The sequence below is a fragment of the Manis javanica genome, chromosome 2 (assembly GCF_040802235.1).
Source record: "Manis javanica isolate MJ-LG chromosome 2, MJ_LKY, whole genome shotgun sequence".
NCBI classification, from domain to species: Eukaryota; Metazoa; Chordata; class Mammalia; order Pholidota; family Manidae; genus Manis; species Manis javanica.
In genome coordinates, this window is record NC_133157.1 from 154,203,693 (window position 1) to 154,224,183 (window position 20,491).

The 20,491-nt window shown below is 39.7% G+C and overlaps 2 protein-coding genes across 3 annotated transcripts in view; one reads left to right on the forward strand and one right to left on the reverse strand.

Moving 5' to 3' along the window:
* The first annotated feature begins 1,523 nt into the window (after window positions 1-1,523).
* CYP7A1 (cytochrome P450 family 7 subfamily A member 1) lies at window positions 1,524-9,295 on the forward strand. The gene is made up of 6 exons (XM_017663484.3): window positions 1,524-1,696; window positions 3,199-3,439; window positions 4,333-4,913; window positions 5,991-6,124; window positions 7,467-7,642; window positions 8,216-9,295. Exons 1-6 carry the CDS (start codon window positions 1,617-1,619, stop codon window positions 8,513-8,515), a joined length of 1,512 nt encoding a protein of 503 aa, XP_017518973.3. The 5' UTR covers window positions 1,524-1,616; the 3' UTR covers window positions 8,516-9,295.
* The window catches only part of UBXN2B (UBX domain protein 2B), a 79,131-nt gene continuing 63,272 nt past the window's right edge, over window positions 4,633-20,491 (reverse strand). The window contains exons 9-13 of one of the 2 annotated variants that reach the window (XM_073229596.1): window positions 14,715-14,892; window positions 12,540-12,712; window positions 11,442-11,525; window positions 6,834-7,015; window positions 4,633-4,752 (exon numbers count right to left, since the gene is read on the reverse strand). In XM_073229596.1, coding sequence (XP_073085697.1) covers window positions 14,778-14,892 — 115 coding nt within the window. In that variant the 3' untranslated portion in view covers window positions 4,633-4,752; window positions 6,834-7,015; window positions 11,442-11,525; window positions 12,540-12,712; window positions 14,715-14,777. Of the gene's footprint in view, window positions 4,753-6,833; window positions 7,016-11,441; window positions 11,526-12,539; window positions 12,713-14,714; window positions 14,893-20,491 lie in introns of those variants that run through there. The other variant, XM_017659676.3, reaches the window with a different exon arrangement.

The following is a 20,491-nucleotide window of genomic DNA, read 5'->3' on the forward strand; positions in this document are numbered from 1 at the left end:
TGCTTCCTGTGATGCCGTAATTTCTTGATTTTCTTCCTGGTTCCTCCTATCCATCTCCTCTTGTCCCACTCTCTAACTCACCTCAGCAAACAGGATGCTCTGTGGCTTGGTGTTGGACTTAGGCTTTATTGTCTCCCTGTCTGATCTTATAAGGGCTTCTGGCTTTAAGTACCATTCAAATGCTGTTGACTTGAGAATGCTCTTTTCAACCTATGGCTTTTCTCCCTGGCATCAGACTCTTAAGCTCAATTGCCAGCTTGACAACGCATAGCAGTGTGCATAGCTGAAGATAGTATTTTGACCTGTTGCCCTCCTAAATCTGTCTTTCCCTAATTTAAAGCATCCCTGTATATGATGAACTAGCTCTTATCTTCCTTGTTGTCATTATACTTTAACCAACATTCCCCTCATTCACTCTGCTCCCATCTCACACCTTCTTTCTAGTTCTTTGATATACCAAGTTCATCCTTGACTCAGGACTTTTGCATTTGGTGCTCCCTCTTCCTGGAATTCTCTTCCTGCTGATTTTCACTTAACTAGTACCATCTTGTCGTTTAGATCTCAGGTGCCCCTCCTTAGAGAACCTTTCCCTGATCACTGTATCTATAGCTGCTCTCATCCCCCAGTAGCTTTCTTCACCATTTTTTTCTTCATCAAATATGTATTTTATCATTTGTCTCTCTACTGAAATAGTGTCTCCCTTAGAATAGCGAATCTCTCCATCTTGGAGGAATTCTTGGCACAGAACAGATGTGTATGTACACATCAGTGTACATGTGTGAACAGAAACAAACTTTGGAAGGATACATCCCAAAGAGTTAACAGTTATTACCTCTGAGTGGGAGTAGGAGAGGAGGTAAATTATTAATTGACTTACACTTTCTACCAAGATATGTTTCAGTTAGTCTTAAGTTATTTGAAATGAAATTGTATTACTTTCACAATTAGAAAAATTAATAAACATATTTTCATTAGAAAAAATGGTTGATAAAGTTTTGCTGCTTAAAATAAAGTTTAATTGGGAGAAGCATTTATATGAGATTCTTTCTTGAGGATGTTAAGTAAGGAGTGTGTTACTGTATATAGTAAAATAGCTACGATTTTGTAAAAGAACTGAAACATGAAGCAGCAGAAACATTTCACCATGTTTTCTTTCCTTTGAACTTGACCACTGTATCTCTTGTAAATCATTTAAATTGATTTTTTCTTCAAAAGAAACTCAATAACTTGTGCTTATTTTTCTCTTAATATATTTTACATCTCTACTTGAGATGTGCATCCTGTACAGGTTTATTGGTTCTTCTTATAAACATACTAAACTTGTAATATTAGCTGTCATTCCCAGGTCTGAATGTTAAGTCAACATATGTTTGAGAGACCTTCAACTTATCAAGTATTGCAGGTCTCAGATTGTTTTGGAACCTCTTCTGACACCTGTGGACTTAGCTCAAGGCCAGTTTTTTTTTTTTCTAATAGGATGAACAAATGGTTAATTGGTAGCTTTGGTCACCAAGTGGAGGACCTTAGACTATATATAGAATTCTAGCTGGAGTGTCTGCTCAGTGACAGCCTTACTTTTCTAATCCTCCTCAAGAGTTTTGCATTAGATTTGAAAAATGATGACTATGTCTTTGATCTGGGGGATTATTATAGCAGTGTGCTGTTGTTCATGGCTTATTCTTGGTATGAGGAAAAGGTAAGGAAGGTTTATCTTTAAATTGCATTTTAGTCATTCATTTAATGTTCTTATCTTCATTGTCATACAGTAAATTTGATTATTGACTTATATACAGCAGCATTTTCTTTAATGATACTAAATTTAAAATTGAATTTAAACTTTAATAGTGGTATCTTTTTATTATATCTAACAAAAGATAGAATGACAGTGATTTCTTTTTAGGATTGACATGCCAGAGGTAATGTAAAAATGTACAAACTTGTTAAACATAACTGACAGAAATTTTATAAGATCCCTGTGTATGTTTTATGTGTATATAGAAAGAGGATGTCTGGATTAGAATGGATACAATGGTAAGTGGGATATGTAATCGAAAGGCCTTTTTTTTGACATGTGGATTAAATAATTGCTGTGACTAAATAAATACTCTCTGTTCACTAGTTTTGTAGATTGTGTAGACTCAGCCTAAGTTTGGACAAGGGCACAGAGCCTGCATTGATCATTTTATTACCTTTTTCTTATTAATGATAATTGGCCACGGTGAACTGGGAAACTGCTAAGTATATGCGATACCACTTTTTCTTTGTACATGTCATTTGTTTATAATTGGTACAAGGATAAAGAAATACAAACAAGAGTCAGATGTGTAGCCATAGTTTAACTTTTGATTGGCCCAAAGAGTTTTTTTGGGGGTATGTAAATATTCTGTTATGTCAATCTCCAAAAGGTAGAATTACCCATAACGAATCTTTAGCTATGTAGATTTCTATGTGTTCTCTACCTTCTACAAGTTTTTTGTCCTTTAAAATATTTTAATTCAGGCCTGATAGTTTCTAGTTTTAATTAAGCTACTTATCTTCAAAATAAGAAAATAAAAATGATTATTTTATGCTATGTTACTCTATCAAGAGCGATCGTAGCTCATGTTGAAACATAAATGATTATTCAATAAAAATAGTAAAAATAGCATGACAGAGCACTGAATTACAATGATCCAATCAATGTTCATTTTACTTTATTTCATTTCATAATAAGCTCATTTCTTAAATGAGATTCTCCTCTTCAACTATCATGACAGAATAATAGTATCTTTAAACTATGAAGATTTTGAAAACTTCAATTCTGCAATCTTGTTTTTCAGTATTCTATATTTTTAAAGAAAACAACCAAATAAAACAAGTTGACATACTTTGGCAAATGATGCTTAGCAAAAATATAAACAACCAGGACAGTTTCATCTCTGTACTGAGAGCAGGAACCCTGTTTGTTGGTCCTTTTATCCTCACCATTGGGAAAAGGGGCTTGTATTCAGGAGACATGCAGTAAGCGTTTGTGGAATATGCATGGATAGATGGGTGGATTTAGTGATCACTGTCACCAACATATCATAACTAGGTTAATATAACCCATTGTTTTAGTTAAACAGCAGGACTTCATCAACAAATAAAGTATAAACTATAGAGCTCTGAGGTTTGAAGTCAGTAGTGAAATTCCACACCTATCATATATTTGTCTTACAGAAAACCTGGGGAACCACCTCTGGAGAATGGGTTGATTCCATACCTGGGATGTGCTCTGCAGTTTGGTTCCAACCCTCTCCAGTTCCTCAGAGCAAATCAAAGGAAACATGGCCATGTTTTCACCTGCAGACTAATGGGAAACTATGTCCACTTCATCACAAACCCCTTATCATACCACAAAGTGTTGTGCCATGGAAAATACTTTGATTGGAAAAAATTTCATTTTACTACTTCTGCAAAGGTAACCAGTTCTGCATTTACACAGCATTGTTTGTTTATTCTCTACTTTTTAATGTGTCGGTCTACTCAGTCATTTTGATAGACTTAGACTTACAAATAGGGATGTTGAAGAGAGTTACCCTTACTAGAGATTCTTAGAAACATAATGAACCAAATTAGACATAACCTCTTAGTACTAATCATTTAAAAAGAGTCAAAATAGGTATAGTTTTGTCATTTCGTAACTAGTTAATGAAGATGAAATAAAAATTATGTATTTTACTGAGCCAAATGGTGCTGTATGAGTGAGACAGGTCAGTGATGTATACACAGCACCCAAGTGCAAGTGGTGGAGACTTATTAACATTGTACAATTGTTTTACCAGACTCATGCCACACAATTGTTTAATTTGTTAAGGAATTGACCAGATAAGTTGGCATTACTCAGATATAAACTAAGAGGATCTTTTATAGAGAAAACAATTAACCAATACTTACTGAGTCTTTGCAAAGAAATATTAGACACTGTCTCTGCTTCTAAGTAGATGAAAGTCTGGTTAAAATACATCTACAAGGAATATAAAAGAGAAGTAATGATTTTAAAATACTGATTAGTATCAAATTAATGTGCAAGTAAATGGAATAGCATTTGAAAAATAAGAAATAGGAAACTAGGGTGGTTGAGGAAAGTCTCACTGGAATTAAAGAGAGCTTGGATTTAATCCTGGCCTCAAGGAAGAGTATGGTTTGGCCAGTTATTTGTAAAGTGCTATGAAATTCTACATGGGAAGGCCAATTTCCCTGGTTTTAAAAAAGGAAGTGTAAAATTATGAACTTGTCTAATCTCTCTCTCAGCTATTTACTAGCTCTGGGCCAGGTTTAATTTCTTTCCCCACATATTTCATTCACTGTCAGGTATTTGGGCACAGCAGCATTGACCCAAGTGATGGAAACACCACAGAAAACATAAGCAAAACTTTTATCCAGACCCTGCAGGGGGACGCCTTGAATTCCCTCACAGAAGCCATGATGGAAAACCTCCAACTTGTCATGCACCCTCTGGTGGTATCTCAATCAAAGATGCCTTTCTGGGTGACAGAAGGGATGTATTCCTTCTGCTACCGAACGATGTTCGAAGCTGGGTACTTAACTCTCTTTGGCAGAGATCTTCTTGCAGGGCAAGATGCACAAAAAGCACTTATTCTAAATAACCTTGACAACTTCAAGCAGTTTGACAAAATCTTTCCGGCCCTGGTAGCAGGCCTCCCCATTCACATGTTCAAGACCGCACACCACGCCCGGGAAAAACTGGCAGAGGGCTTGAGGCACCAGAATCTGGGAAAGAGAGACCACATCTCAGAACTGGTCAGGTTTCTGAATGACATGTTGTCTTCCTTGGATGATATGGAGAAGGCCAAGACACAACTCGCTGTCCTCTGGGCATCACAAGCAAACACCATTCCAGCAACTTTCTGGAGCTTATTTCAAATGATCAGGTACCTAGCAACATATCCATTTATTTCTTTATTTTAGTAGAAAACAGAAATTCAACTATTTTAACTAAAAAACCTGGTGGTACTTTCTCATGCTATCAATCAAGAATGCAACCTTTGCCCTTACAAGTGTTGAACATATATCAGCCCATCCAATCTTCACAAAAACAAATGCCTCTGTGACCAGCAAACAGAGGCAGGAATGTGCTGGTTGAATTATTCTAGTCAAACCGATATTTCATATTATATAGATACATAATTAAAATTTGTTGCGATTGGGAATGTCAAATTTCCATGCATGGCTGATCATTTGATGTGTTTAATATAAAAAATATTTTAAAACAATTCAGATATAAAAATTCATTACTAATCTGTCCCAAATCTTAAATATCTTTGAAAGGTTTTACTTAGAAAGCTGTCCAGAATAAATTCACATCTTTACAGTATGATTACATCAATCTTTATCTATAGGTAATAGCTATTTTATGGTAATCACACAAATATTTTACAACTACCAGTCAAACATCTCTGAGGCTGTTTACTGCAATTATGCTGTAAAGATCCCGTTCCATGGTGCTGAGGATCCAGGAAAGTCAGTGCCCTCCAGTGAAGTAGCATTCGCTTCACAAGTCAAGGTGCTACAACAGTTAAGTTAGAATAGGAATGGAAAAACTGTTGTTTCACCTGAAATTTTATTATAGATCTTAACGGTAAATTTAAAATTTCCATTTGCAATTTAGTCAATATTTTATAATTTCTTGGATGCAATTTTCCTTCTCAGTTGCTAGGCATGTGATTATTTTGACTACTCAATCCTTATTAGAGTAATTTATTTATAAAAGTCCAGCCAAAGTTTCATTTCTATGTAGCAAGGCCCTTTTAAGGCAACAATTCTTGATAATATCCAAGAACTTAAACACAATTACAAAACAGAATAAAAAATAAATGAGAGTGTTTCCCACCTTCTCTGGTATCTTGATCACCTAATTTAAATGGAGGGGTAGGTGCCTGTTGTTGTTAAGATCCTTTGGTGTAGAAAACATTTATTTTCTGTATATCTTTTCTCTTAACTTTTAATAGGAACCCTGAAGCAATGAAAGCAGCTGCTGACGAAGTGAACAAAACGCTAGAGAAGGCTGGGCAAAATATCAGCTTTGAAAATAATAACCCTATTCGTTTGAATCAGATGCAGCTGAACGACATGCCAGTGCTAGGTAGGCCTGCTACCTTACAGTTCACTTCCTGCAATCTCTGACAGCAGTTGCCAACGTGTCGTAGTGTGCTCTTACTGGCTGTCAGCGTTTCCCTGGTGTTTGTGTGTGTCCTCCCGTGTGATCCTCACATCAGTACTGTGACTAGGGACTATGACTGTTTCCATATAGGAAATGAGGAAACCTACCCTTAAAGGTTAAGTTACTGCCTAGCATTGAATGGTGGAACCAATTATAGCATTAATGGGAACTCCTGACCCTCTGCGCTCAACACTTCTCTGCACTGCCCTCCTGTCTCCTTTGGTATTACTCTGATCACTGATCGTTTGGTTAATGGCAGCATATTGTTCATTTTCATGAAATAAAGGGGAAAATATGCCATCAGGAAACTACAATTAGCTGCATGGGTTGGGTGATGGAATTGAAGGTTATTTATTTTTCTTATTTTTGCTTTTCTGTATTTTTTGTATTTATAGGAATACAAAAGTACTGTATTTTTATAGTAAAGATTTTCTTTTTGCTTTTGTGACTTTTCTTTTGAAGAACAAAATAAATGTAGGCTTCTAGGGACACGCATCTTAGTGGAAGGGACCAGGGGCGGGAAGCGTAGACTCCATGTTGGGCTCTGCCCTTCCATGAGAGACCTCAGACAGTCACTTCACTTTAAAGTGCTAACATGCTGTGATTTTACCCACAATTATGTGATAAGCACCTGAAACATGACAATTAAAAGGACAGGCTGGAAAGTCATGCATTGACTTTAGCTCTTCATGAGTGGTTCTTCTTTGTCCTTTTATGTCTTTACCAAGCAGCAGCACATCCTCATACAACATCAGACAGTGTCCTGATGGAACTGGGTTCTTGTAAATGCTGAGTTGAAGCCTCATTAAACTTCTGGAAAAATATATTTTTGAATAAAAGTGTTAGTATATGAAATCTCAAAAGTGACAATCTTTGAATAAGTCTCATAAAAGTGATTTACTGATTTTTTTCCAATTGCATTAGATATCTACTGTCATGTAGAAATAAGATTATTTTTCCATAAAATTATGAAAGTCTAGTTCTATCTTTATCAAGAGATTCTTAACATATTATCAGATTAAATAATACATTCAGACACAAATGAATCATTGATTACAGCATGGTGGTAACAGAAAACACTTCGGGAAATTTTTATCTGGCCGGCTTCCCACAGTCTGTTCAGCTTTGTGTTAAAGGCTGCTATAAGTATTTTAGACTCTATATTATATGTCCTTTTTTAAGTACTTGTTTTGTTCTTCCTTCCTTTCCTTCTTTCTTCCCTCCCTACTTCCCTCTCCTCCTCTCTCCCTTTTAAAATATTTAGAGAGTATCATCAAGGAGTCTCTGAGGCTTTCCAGCGCCTCCCTGAACATCCGGACAGCTAAAGAGGATTTCACTTTGTGCCTCCAGGATGGTTCCTATAATATCCGCAAAGATGACATCATAGCTCTTTATCCGCAGTTAATGCATTTAGATCCAGATATCTACCCAGACCCATTGGTAAGTGATTGTTCATTAAAGTTCAATATCTAGGTGCTGTCTACCCCCACTGAAATGAAGAGGGACTCTACTATAGCACAACGATCATTGAAGGCGTGAGGATTGTTTCCTTTCTTATGTCAGAAATACTCATAAATTGGGAAAATCTGGATGATGGCTCGAATTTTAAATTTTCAGTCCTGATATTTGTCATCATATAATCCCTGCTACATTTTGTTTGCAATTGTAGAAATAAAGCTGCCACCTTTCTTTCTCCTTAAAAAGTGCCTGCTCCCAGATATAGGAAATTAGGGGCTCATATACTGACTCTTGTAGTTTCTTATCTGAACCCTTCTTCCTAGTTCTGCCTAACTGAGGAACTAGCCACCAGGCAGGGGAGGTGATATTATAAAGCCTTCCTGTGAGTTCCCATAAGTTCCTGTCCCTTATTACTAACTGATTAAACGTGGGTATTTGCTAAATTACTGATAGGTTGGATTAGAAAACAAAATTATTCTACAGTTTCCCAGTCAAGAAAGAGATAACTTTCATTAAAACTAGCTTATAGGTTTGTTTTCTTTGTATTTTTATTAGACTTTTAAATACGATCGCTATCTTGATGAACATGGGAAGACAAAGGGTACCTTCTATAGAAACGGACTCAAGTTAAAATACTACTACATGCCCTTTGGGTCAGGAGCGACAGTGTGTCCGGGAAGGCTATTTGCTGTCCAGGAAATGAAGCAGTTCTTGATTCTGATGCTTTCCTACTTCGAACTAGAGCTTGTGGAGAGCCATGTTACATGTCCCCCTTTGGACCAGTCCCGGGCAGGCCTGGGCATTCTGCCACCATTAAATGATATCGAATTTAAATATAAATTGAAACATTTGTGAATATGTAGTTAGAAAAGGAAGATAATAAACGATGTTCCAGGATGAACAGCACCTTTGGACAGCTGCATTAGTGGAGAAGGAGATGACCCAGCGCACTTAGTTCCATTCACTGATGCGGGCTCGTGAATCTCCTTTGATGACAGCTTCCAGAAGCTATCTCAGACCGTGCCAGTAGAAAAAACTAATTTCTAGAAGCCAGATAATTTGTTTTCATTTGACTAAGTGAATGTTCATATACCCAGGGACTGAATTTCATTATTTTCAGAGGAAGAAGTGGTTTTTGTACAAACTGAAAATATTCCAATTGGCAGCAGTTTTTTTCCTAAGGAAATGGCTCTGTTTTTGTAAAACCACTCAACCATTATGAAAAAATTACAAATTCACGTTTTAGTGAAACTGCATGATTTTTTGCCTAGATGTGGAGTTCTTCGGGTGTTGATGTATACTGTAAAGGATATTTTAAAGGGTTATATCATGCCTTTAACAAAGAGATAATGTTTCTCAACTTTCCCTTTACCCAGTATGCAGGGCTTTCAAAATGTGGATTGATGTCCTCAAAACATTAATGATGTTTTAATATTTTCCCTTAATGTTTTGTTTTTGCTGGAAACTCTAATGTCTATTTTAGGTTTCAATTATCTCATCTATACTTTCATGCATGCATCAATGCAAAGAATGTGGCTTTTATGTTTTAAAATTAAAACTGGCTGAAAATTTCCAATTAAAAGTTTTGTATGAAACATGCAAAGAATTCATTAAATGTGGCTTGGCATTGTGTTATATTTAATCCTTTTTATCTTTCAGTGACTTGTAGTTGAAGGAAAAATAATTTCAGGCTATGTGATAGTGTTTAAGTACCATGTACAATAATAGTGCTTTGGTAAAAGAGTTTAAGTAATGGAGTTGTAACTACAGTATTTTGGTTGATATTTCTGCATATATTTATATGGAAATTATATTAGCCTTTTTTCTTATACTATAAATATTAAGAAAATATTGTAGCATTTGATAATATTGAAAGATTCACTTTTCAGAAATAGAAGAAGTGTGATGGGTGCATTTAGATTTTTTTTATATTCATGTTTAAAACAGTCACCTACTGATAAGCTGCAACAATTTCATTTTATTCATCTCTTAGAAAAAGCAAAATAATCATTCGCAAATCTCCTCTGTACTTCACAAAATTCATTAAATATTTTTAATCTTGCTATTTAATATTACCATGGAATTACATTTTCCATATCAAGAAAATTAAACTCATGTTAGATGTGGTTCAAAATTAACAAAATTCTGTCAAATTGCAAATTGTTTGAAACTAAATTTCTAATGTGATTTCCTAGTATATTTTATGGCTTGCTGACTGTGCCCATTCATCATTCCACACCTTGATCCTGGTGTAGAAGTAGGGGGCTGGCTATTGATAAAACTGGGGCCCAAAGGTGTTCTTCCACCTGTTTTTGTATAGATTGAAAGTTAAGAATGTTTTTTACATTTTTAAATGGGAAAAAATCAAAAGAAAAATATTTCATGGCCCGTAAAAATTATATGAAATTCAGAATTCCATGTCCATAAGTAAGGTATTAGTGGGACACAGGCATGCCCATTTATTTGTGTTCTCATGTAGGGGTGCTCTGCAATGTAATTGCAGAGCTGAGTATTTGCAACAGAGACCATGAAACTGTAAAACCTAAATTATTTATTATCTGATCCTTTGGAATGTTTGTCAACCCCTGTTGTATATCATAAACTATTTTGTTCTAATTTTATTAACTAAGAAAAATACATTAGTGTATGAACTTTTTTTCACATTTTTAAAAAGCATGTGAGGGGATTACATTAAAAACAAAAACAGATATTTCTTGCAAACAACCTTAACTTAGAGCTTTATTGAAGGCTAAATCATTCCATTTAGCCAAGAGATCCTTGTTTGAAACAGGGGCCTAAAATTAAAAAAATATATATATAATAACCTGTTGCAAGATCAAATACACCTAAAAGATGTATATTAGCGGCTCAGTTTATTCAGGGTCACTGTGGCCCAGGTCCAGGCTTACATTCCTCACGTGTGTCATCTCATTTGATCCTCATAAGAGTCCTTGGAGGAGCCCACTCCTATTACCCCTTTGTTACAGAGGAAAAAGGGTCCCCAGAAAGGGTAAAGCACTGCGCCAGAGTTCCAGTGCTGGCAGGTGGCAGGTGGCAGAGTGCTGGGACCAGGTTGTCCCCACTCCAGAGCCAGTGTTCTTCACTCAGCGGCAAGTCCAAGCAACAGACTGTCTTAACTCAGGTCACTGAAGATGGGCTACAGTAAACAAATTCTGTGATGCCATTTCTGGCCTCAGATCTGCAGTTTGGGAGCATGACCTGGTGGGAGGGTGAGGTGTTGGCACACTCAGCTGGCTCAGGGTCCCAGGATGCTGCGGAGCCCCACCTTGCACTGACTGTGCCCCTGTGTGGAGCTACTGTATAATCAAAACTCAGCACTGCAATGGTGGACTACACTCCCTTCACACAGACAATAGAAGGTACTCCTCCAACTTACCAATACCTTGGAAGTATTCCAAATTGTGGAATTTCACGTTGTTCTTAGGACTGGTGGTAGCCATCTTTGAGGTGGCTGGGATAAGGCTTCAGCCTTGTCTCATTAATGGATAATGGAATACCAGAGCTATACTCAACAGCGTCTTCCCCACACCACCGAGTTGATATCGATTCTGAGGCCAGGACCTAAGAAGTGGCACCAAGACTGCGGCACTGATGCTTTGTAGAACATCATAGACTATTCAAATCATCTAGTCTTAGCTCTCATTTTAGCTAGAAACCAACATCTGCTGAAAGAGAAGTGATTTTGTTACAAAGGCTGCACAGAAACTTACATGGCAGGCCAGGGTCTAGAAACCTGTGTACACAGCAAATGCTGACTTACCTGGTGAACATTTAACATTCAAGTCCTCACCCTCCAAACTGGAGGTATTAGGTTTCATGGACTCTGCAAAGTCCTTTTCTTGACCTATAAAGTTATACATGAAAACAATTAGAAAGATAAAAAATACTCATAAACCTTAACATTATTAGATCCTTACAACGTCCCCACCTTTATTGAAAAAAGTATATACCAGCAGTTTGTTGCAAAGTTAATTATGAGAGAGATGCAACACTTAACAGGTCTAGAACAATTTATCATGGATTAAAAGAATGAGAGTTTTAGGAATTATAAGAGTTTGAGAGGAAGTGTTAATGAGAGAAGGGAGGCTACAGGGGAAAGGACATCCCCTTCCTCAGTTGCTGTTTTGCAGTCTTAAACCCTGGGAAAAGATTAAAGGGCACAATAAACAACTTCTGCTTTCGTCTACATTCACCAACTATTCACACTTGGCCAAATTGGCTTTCACCAACAAGGATGGCTTTAAAGTGATTTTAGTTGGGGTTTTCATCTATAATTTATTTTCCTTCTAAGTTTCCAATTTGGGGCTTTATCTCTGGATCCTCTGACACTTCAGGGAGGATAAAGGGATGAGTGAACCAGGAGGGAGTTGGCAGGGTGTTCATTATCTTCCCACTACCACCAACACTACATCTAAATGTAAGATTTTCTTTACTTTTCCAGAAATTGTTCTTTTAAAACATAAAAATATATACATGTAGGGATATATGTATAGGAAACAAGTTTCCTTCAGAATTTTTCTTAGTGTGTGGTAGTGAGACTGTGATTCTGCAGAAGGTCCCTGGAGACTGGTGATAACCTCCCTGAGGGAGTCAGCGTGCCAGGTGGCACAGTGTGTCTGCAAGGGCCATCCCTGGGGAGGGTGGTGCCTGTGACGTGAGGGCAGGTGCCCTGGGAGTGCTCTAGCTGTGGAAACACAGCCCCCCAGCAGAGTCAGCAGTCTGTTTCTCAGAAATGTGGCTGAAGTGCCTTTACTTCATCAATTTTTGGAGTGACTCTTGAGCATGCCAACCAAACAAGGAGAGTGATTGCATTTTATTCAGTTGTACAGCTCACCAAAACTCCCAACTGGTGACTTACATGTAGGAGCTCGATTGTTTGAAAGCAGTGACGCATAGGATGGTTCGTGTGGAGGTGTTTTGCCCTCTGGAGTCTCTGTTTTTCTTCACGCAGGCTCCAACAAGGTGCAAATACTTTATTTGGCTGTTTTGCTGGCAGTCCTTTCTGCTTCTCTCTATTGATCTCCCACGCTACTAAAATATTGGGAAAGAGTTACACACAGAATTGAGAACACAGCTAACCTGGGCTCAGGCCCACGTTGCGTGATAAGCTGGGTTTACTATTTGCAAAATAAAGTGGAGGTGGAGAGGGGCTCAGCAATTTGCACAGCTGAGCAGCCAGCTGCTGCATCTCAGAGAGAGACACAGCAGCCGGTCTGCTGTGTCAGAGATAGAAGGGCAGCTGAGGCTGGGTGGTAGCAGACAGAACTCTGCATCCTCCTATTAGTTATGAATTTATGGAATGCTCTATATTTATACTCTATTTTGTTATTAAGTGACGTTTCAGAAATGTTCAGTCTGCTAAAGGCCCAGGCCTATTTTTGGGTATAATCAGGACTTTGCTGGTTGCAAAATGAGATAACCCATTCTAGTGCAGTTACAGATGAGATAACCTGTTAGTACAGTTTTCTGGGGGTAGAGATGGAGCTATAATGCCTGCCACCTCTGAGATTTCTGCTTTTATTATAATTAGGCCAAGCTACTTGCATTATAATATTTATTGCCAAAGAAATAGTACCAAGAGTTATTACTTTTTCAATTCAAACATGTTTAGACTGTCCCAATTTATAAGCAGTATGCTCCAAAGATCTTTGGAACTCAGACATATTTTATTAAAGAAAGTATGTAATTAATGGGACTTAAACTCCTGGAGAAATGAGCAAAAAATCCATAACATTGTATGGGTCATTTTGTTTAGAACAGCTTTGCAATGCAAAAGGAAAGATGGGGGAAATGCTGTTGAAATAAAAATATTTTTTAATCAGGTAAGAAAGACTTAATTTATCTTGAAAGAATATGTCTTAAAAGAGGATGGGGATGGAACATGAAGACACTGGGGGGTCATCCAGGTACTTTCACAGGAGAGGCTTTTTCAGGAGGTGGTTTAGAATCCCACCCTCCACTATGGATGCTCACTTATTCTGTAGCTGAGGCAAACAAGAGGCAGAAGGTTATTTCTAACTTTACCTCACAGGGTATCCATTCGCTTACTTTACATTCAGCTGTGTCACTAATGGTGAGAAGGTGGAGGGGAGCAGGCCAGGGGCACATAAAGAATTTGAGGAAATGAGACAGCCAGTGTATAGTTTTCTAGGACCTCTGTAACAAACCACCGTGGGGCTAAACAGTTCTAGGGGGCAGAATCCCAGGCCATGGTGCTGGCACGGTCGGTTTCTCCTCAGGCCTCTCTCCTTGGCTTGCGGAGGGCCCCCTTCTCACACGTCTCTCCTCTGCATGTGCACACCCCTGCGGTGTCTTCCCCTTCACATAAGGAATCAGTCACATATGAGTCAGTCCTCCCCATGCAGCGTCATTTAAGCTTAGTTACCTCTCTAGAGTCCCTGTGGCCAAGTACAGTCACATCCTGAGGTACTGGAGGTGAAGAGTTCAACAAAAAAACTTGGGGGGACACAATTCTGCCCCTACAAGTAGGGAAAGCGAAAGGAAGCAAGAAGAAAGTTAAAGGGGCTGTTGCTGCCAATGTGCCACGTGAACAGAGCAGAGCACACAGAGCAGTGGTTGGGAAGCTAAGAGTTGGGAGCCATCTTGTGGGGTTCGGGCTCCTGAATTAGCCTGACCAGACTTTTGTTTGGTGTGGGCGAGGGTAATGAAGGAACCTCAGTTCTCAGCCTTCTGAACTGTACGTCTTCCTAAGGGCCCTAAATACCAATGTCATCACACAAAGGCTCCACGAAGGGCACGTTTATCTTATCTTAAGTCTTGAATCTTGGAGATGGCTGTGCCACACCCAGGGAGGACAAACTTTCCAGGGCCCATTTCAGACTTGGCGGGCAGAGAACACTGGCCAAGTCTTGCCCCCCCGGTGTAACCCAGGATGCATCAAGGCATCCCCCACCCATGCTACAAAGGTCTTTGTGGTGTGTTGCAGGGAGAGCTCAGAATGGCTGCTGAGCAGCAACGGCTGTACCCCTCCCTTGCTTCCCTGTCCTAAATGGGAGAGTTTCTTTGCACTTACCCACCGCTTCTCCACCCGGCTTATCAGTCAAGTGTGTATCTTCGTAGTTCATACAGCTCCAGGTCAAGAAGAGGCATCTCTGACGTGATGGAGTCTATGCCAGAGATCCCAGACTTCAGCTGGGTGTGGGACTGAGGGTACTCTAGGCGATCTCCCTTGGGAAGAGGGTGAGTGCATCCTGTGAAGAAGCAGAAGAATGGAACTGTTACGAGGGGATCAGAAGGGTTGCAGAGACCATGTGATGGGGTCATCAAATTCCATGTCGTAGTCCTCTTCCTCGGTACACAGGAACACTGTATGTCCTGGCTTATCTTGCAGTTGGATGGGGCCAAGTGTCTGGGGTCTGGCTAACAGAAGCGGTTGCAAGTGCTATAAGCCATTCCCAGCCTGGCCTTTAAAAACCTCCTTCAAGGTGCACCAGTTCTCTTCTCCCTTACCTCAGGTCCTGTGTGGGGACAAGCGTGTGATGGGTAAGGGCTGCCTGGCTCAATGGATGTTGTTTCAGTGAGATATATGTCACTCACATATCATGTTAAGTCACTACACTGTGGGCACACTCCTTCCTTTTCTAATGCTGAAATTGCCTGTTTTTCTGTTTCTTTCCTTGTTTATTTCCTTTCTGATCTTCCTTGATACTTTCATAAAGTTAAAAAAAATTTTAAACCCAACTAGTCCCATGTGCTAACTTACTCCTAATAGTCCTCATGTGTCTTCCTCTCCAAAAATTTGGAACAACTTTACAAGCAGCTAATCTGAGTTTTCTGTTTCCCAGACCTCAGCCTACTTTTCCATGTTGCACTCCAGCTACATCTAAATCAAAGTCAAGCCAGGGGGTGAGCTGACCAGCTGTCCTGGTAGTCAATCCATGAGGGGTAACAGAAAACACTGACATGCAGCGAAGTGAAGAAAATAGCATTTCTCAGAATTCCTCTTAGGAATACTTTGATCAGCTCTTTGTGGGCATGGGAGTAGGAGTGAGATCCTCCAGGGGAACATTCCAGTAAGGATGGTGTCTGCTCATTGCTGTAAGAAGCGTGCAACCCCAAGACTGGATTGATCTGTTCAGAACCAGGAAGGAGGGTTTGAGAACCACCAGCAACAGCCCTTCTCCACCTTTTCTCCCACTCAGTGCTCAGCTCTCCTGTGAGAACATAGATAGTTGACTTGGTCTGACCCTGACTCGTGTTGCTTACTGGTCAGCTTACCCATTCACAAATATCTATGCATATCTAGGGCCTTCCCCACTTCTGTGTTCTACCGGGTAAGAAGGTGATTTGGGATCGCAGAGCAACATTCAGCCTCACCTTGTATTTTACCTTCAGGCAGCGGGCCCCTTAGAAGCCAACAGATAACAAGTAATGTAACTAGCCAGAGCCTATAGAATTCATCCAACCAGAATGACCTGCTTTGAACTGCAGGATGAATTCAACATTATTTGAGTCTGACACTTGAGAACAAGGTAAGGCAGCATTATGAAGTGAAATTTATCCTTGGTGGCCCGTTTCTCTTCTCAAAATGTCCAACTTTCATTCATATGGGCAGCTGGGAGCTCAGGCTGCCCAACCACAGTGCTCAGAATGGTGATTTACCAAGATGAAAATACCACCCCTGCCCTCAAGGTGTTCATGTGCAGCCCTATCATTTCAGAATCCCAGGTGGATCTAATTCCAACACCACACATACCTAAGGGTGGATTTAAAAATAATGTGGTACTTAACAGGGGTTGGGTGTCTAAAGTAACCTCTAATTGCAGAATGCACAGACTCCCTCCTTTAGTGGATGATGTCAAGTGGCCGATGGTTGACACTCTTACAGACAAGTGAGGATACCTTCCTAAGGTCCTGCAGTCAGGTCTGGGGACAGTGCTCTCTGAGAGCTGGCCCTGTTTCAGGGACAGGGCGTTTGCCTCCTCTATCTGACGGCTTTTACAAAATACCAAAGGTTGTTTTTTTGAAGCTGTTTACTTTATTTATCAAAATTCTTTTGCCTTTACCCACTGTCATGTGCCATATAAATCCTGCAAAGCAACCCAGGAGCTTAGTGCTCCAAACCAAACCAACAACTCTCACTGGAACTCCTCCAATGCTGTCTCATGGCGTTTGAAACTTTGGCAGATCTAGAGTCAGCAGTTGTTTGCAAAGTATTCACCTTGGTTACCTCTGGTGAAATGATGTAACCACTGCTGTATCTTTGGTAAATCAGATAGCCTTTGAGTCTAAAGTCACTTAAGGGCAGTAGCAAGGCTGATCAGTAAAAATGTAGAAAACTGAAGCCTTACCCAAATATGGCACAGTTAACACACACACACACACACACACACACACACACACACACACACACACACACACACACAATTTAAGTAATGTTTTGCATCCATACAAAATAAGAATAGGGAGAAAGTATATTTTCAAATAATGACAAATCTCCACATTAGTTGGAAAACTAAAAATTATGCAAGCCAAAGGACACTGAGAAGAAACAGGAGAAAAATAACAACAAAAAGATTAAGTACCCCCTTGGCACTTAGAGATGTATTTTTACAACCACCTCAACTTATAAATCCACTGTAACGTGATTCCTCCATAATATGCCTGCCCCAAATAATTAAGTTGTTGATGCTGGGCTGATGGCCAGGAGTTTACCTGCTAGGTGAGAGCCTCACCACTCTACATCAGTATTAGTTGGCAAAACTACAAATCACTACATGTTATAGATAGTAGGGGGACCTTCCTGAATGTCCAACATTGTGATGTCAAATGCTCGAAGGAGGATTCTATGGGACCCTCTCATGACTATGGGGCAAAGCCTTAAGAAAGAAAGCACAAAAACTCACATATTAAATACACCCTTAGCTTCTATTTTTATTGACAAACATTTTATGCTCCAAATGTATTGATTAAATGTGCAAGTTCGATGGACCAGATCATAGTATAGCTCCTCAGTATTTCTAGGCTAAACTGATAAATATCAAAATAAATTAATGTACCCAGATGAAAATAATTTGATAATTTTGTAGGAATCTCAGAAGCAATTTACTGGTCAGAATATGTTCACTTGCGCCAGATGAGAAGATAGCAAATGAATTTCCAATACAAAGACACACACAGATGAAGAAAGAAAAAAAGGAAGATAGAGTGTGAACGGACACTGACAGGCCTGATGGGGAGGGTAGACTAGGGTAATCGCCAAGGAGGATTCTTCTGCACTGCCCAAGTTCATGGGGCCTGTGCTGCATGGCATGATCACACCTCATTAGAAAGAAGCTGTCTGTCACATAATTCCACCAAGGGGGCGATGACACATGGATTTCTTAGAGAGAGATAAAGGGAGGCAGTAAATACAGTTAGAATTTCTGAAAGTGTTTGTGTAGCTCCAGGGGGGAGGGTGTTCTTGGCCTGGGGTGGGTCCTCTATGAATCCAATGAAACCAAAGTAAGTCAAGGAAAAGGGCAGGTTGGAAGAAAGAGTTTTTCTTTCCTTTAGTCGCTCAGGTTTGTTAGACAGGATCCCGTGTGTCCATCCCCTCTGGCCACAGATGAGTACCCTCCTTCTCTGCCTGCCCTTCTGGCAGGAACTCTATGGGCGGGGCCATGGTGACTGACTGGCAACAGACCAATTAGGTACTGAGAGCAGTCGGGAGGAGAGAATGGATGTTTTCCCTCCATCCCTTGCCTTGGATCCACCAGAGGCTCTGAAATATCCATTGGTATGTAAATGGACTAGGTGGGAGATTCTGGAAATTCTGCCATTTACCCCACACTTTAACACATTGAAAAACAAAACCATCAAGAAATGAAATTGTTATAGAAATAATTCTGCTTGAACATGAATAAGGAACTGCTTGGTGTCAGCAATCAACACAGGCTCCACAAATAGCCAAGGGACCTCACCAACTACAGGCCTTACTAAGAAACGTGATTTCTCATTGTAGTATCTTATATTGCTTAAAACAAACAACAAAACCTGGCAGTATCATTTAGTGGTTGTATCACTGCTATATAACAAATGATCTTCAAATACAGTGGCTTAGAGCAACAAACAGGAACTCACAGTTTGTGTGGGCCAGGAACCAGACCATTTAGCTGGGTGCCTGTAGCTCAGTCTTTGCTGAGACTGTAGTGATACCAAGGCCAGATTGGGGCCGAGGGAGCTGCTTCCAGTCTTGCTCGTGTAGTTCTTGGCAGACCTTAGAAATCTGCACCCAAGTTTACTTGTGTGGTTTTCTCCACAAGGCTGCTTCACACCACGGCAGCTGGCTTTCTCCAGGGGACAGCAAGAGGGAGTCCCTACGTGGACCCTGCAGTCTTTTTATAATCTAACTTCGGAAGTAACAGACCATCACTTCTGCTATGCTCTGTTAGAAGCAAGTCATGACTTCCAGCTCCCACACAAGGACATGAATACCAGAAGGCAGGGAGCGCTGCGGGCCATTTTAGAGGTTGGCTGCGAACTCACATTCTGGAACCAGGACACCTGCATTCATTTCTCTGCTCTACTCCTTACTAGCCTCATGATCTTGACCTCTCTGTGCCTCAGTTTCCTAACTCTGAGGAAGTGGATTATAGAGCTGTTATGAGGAAAAAATGAGTGCTTAAAACACTGCTTGGCATGAAGTAAGCCTAACACAAGTTTTCATTATTATTACATGGGTTTTCTTAATGCTTTCAGAATATTACAGGGATAAAAATGAGAACTTCCTGTATTAGTTTACATAATAGGTAATATATTTGTTAAGTGCATTATTCAGAAAAAGGTGGTACTGAAGGGAAAAGAAAATGGGTCAACATCAAGAGTGGGAACTATAATGGCTGTCCCAGCAGCGCATAGCTGGAGTTTCCTTCTCTTCGCAAACAGCCTCAGATGAACAAAAAAATCTCACCATGAAGAGTTCTGCAAGTCCAAATTCTCAGAACTGAAAGAGCATCAGCCTTCTGCTGGTCCCTATCTTTATTCCTGAGGAGAAATTAGGGGATGGGGAATCTCTTGACTTTGCCCTTCAGAAAAAATATATTTGAGAACTGTCCAAGGTTACAGAATTCCAATAGAACTAAAGTCAAAGTAAACATATCTTTGCAAATCATTACTGACCTTAGAGTACAGCTATGCCACCCCAGCAGACCTGAAAACCATGCAATTGCCAGCAAAGACAGCATGGAGAATACTCTTGTGAAGTGCCTGCCAGGCTGGGAAGTGTAGGAATAAGAGGGGTCAGAGGCCGGCCTCCAGTTTCTTAAAGAGGACCACCACATAGGCAAAGAGGTACACCTCCCAAGATAGGTCTTCTTCAAATCATGGCAGTATGAGGATTTTAAAGATTTTATGACCTTCACTCCATACCCCAACCCATGTGTTCAGGAAAACAGAGATATAAATCACCTAGAGATTACTATAATTAATGAAATTTAGTGATGGGAAGTGACATAGGAATTCTGTTGATTGAAATGAGACCTCTCTATTTATTAAGTCAGATTGAAATTTCAGGTGTCTATTCCATCCAATATTTTGAACTGAGACTGCTATTAATAGTAAGCTTATTGCACACTTATTGTGTGTTAGACACCATGCTGAGCATTTCATGGATTGTCTCATTTAATCCTCAGAACCACCCCATGAGGTATGTACTATGGTTATCTTTTTTGACAGATGAGGAAACTAAGACTTAGAGAAATTAAATAACTGGCAGCCAAGTAATGATCTGAACACTGAAGGCCCCAATGCAAAGCCCTGAAGACCTGTTGTTGCATGAGGGAAAGGCACATGTTCAGTAACAGATGTCTG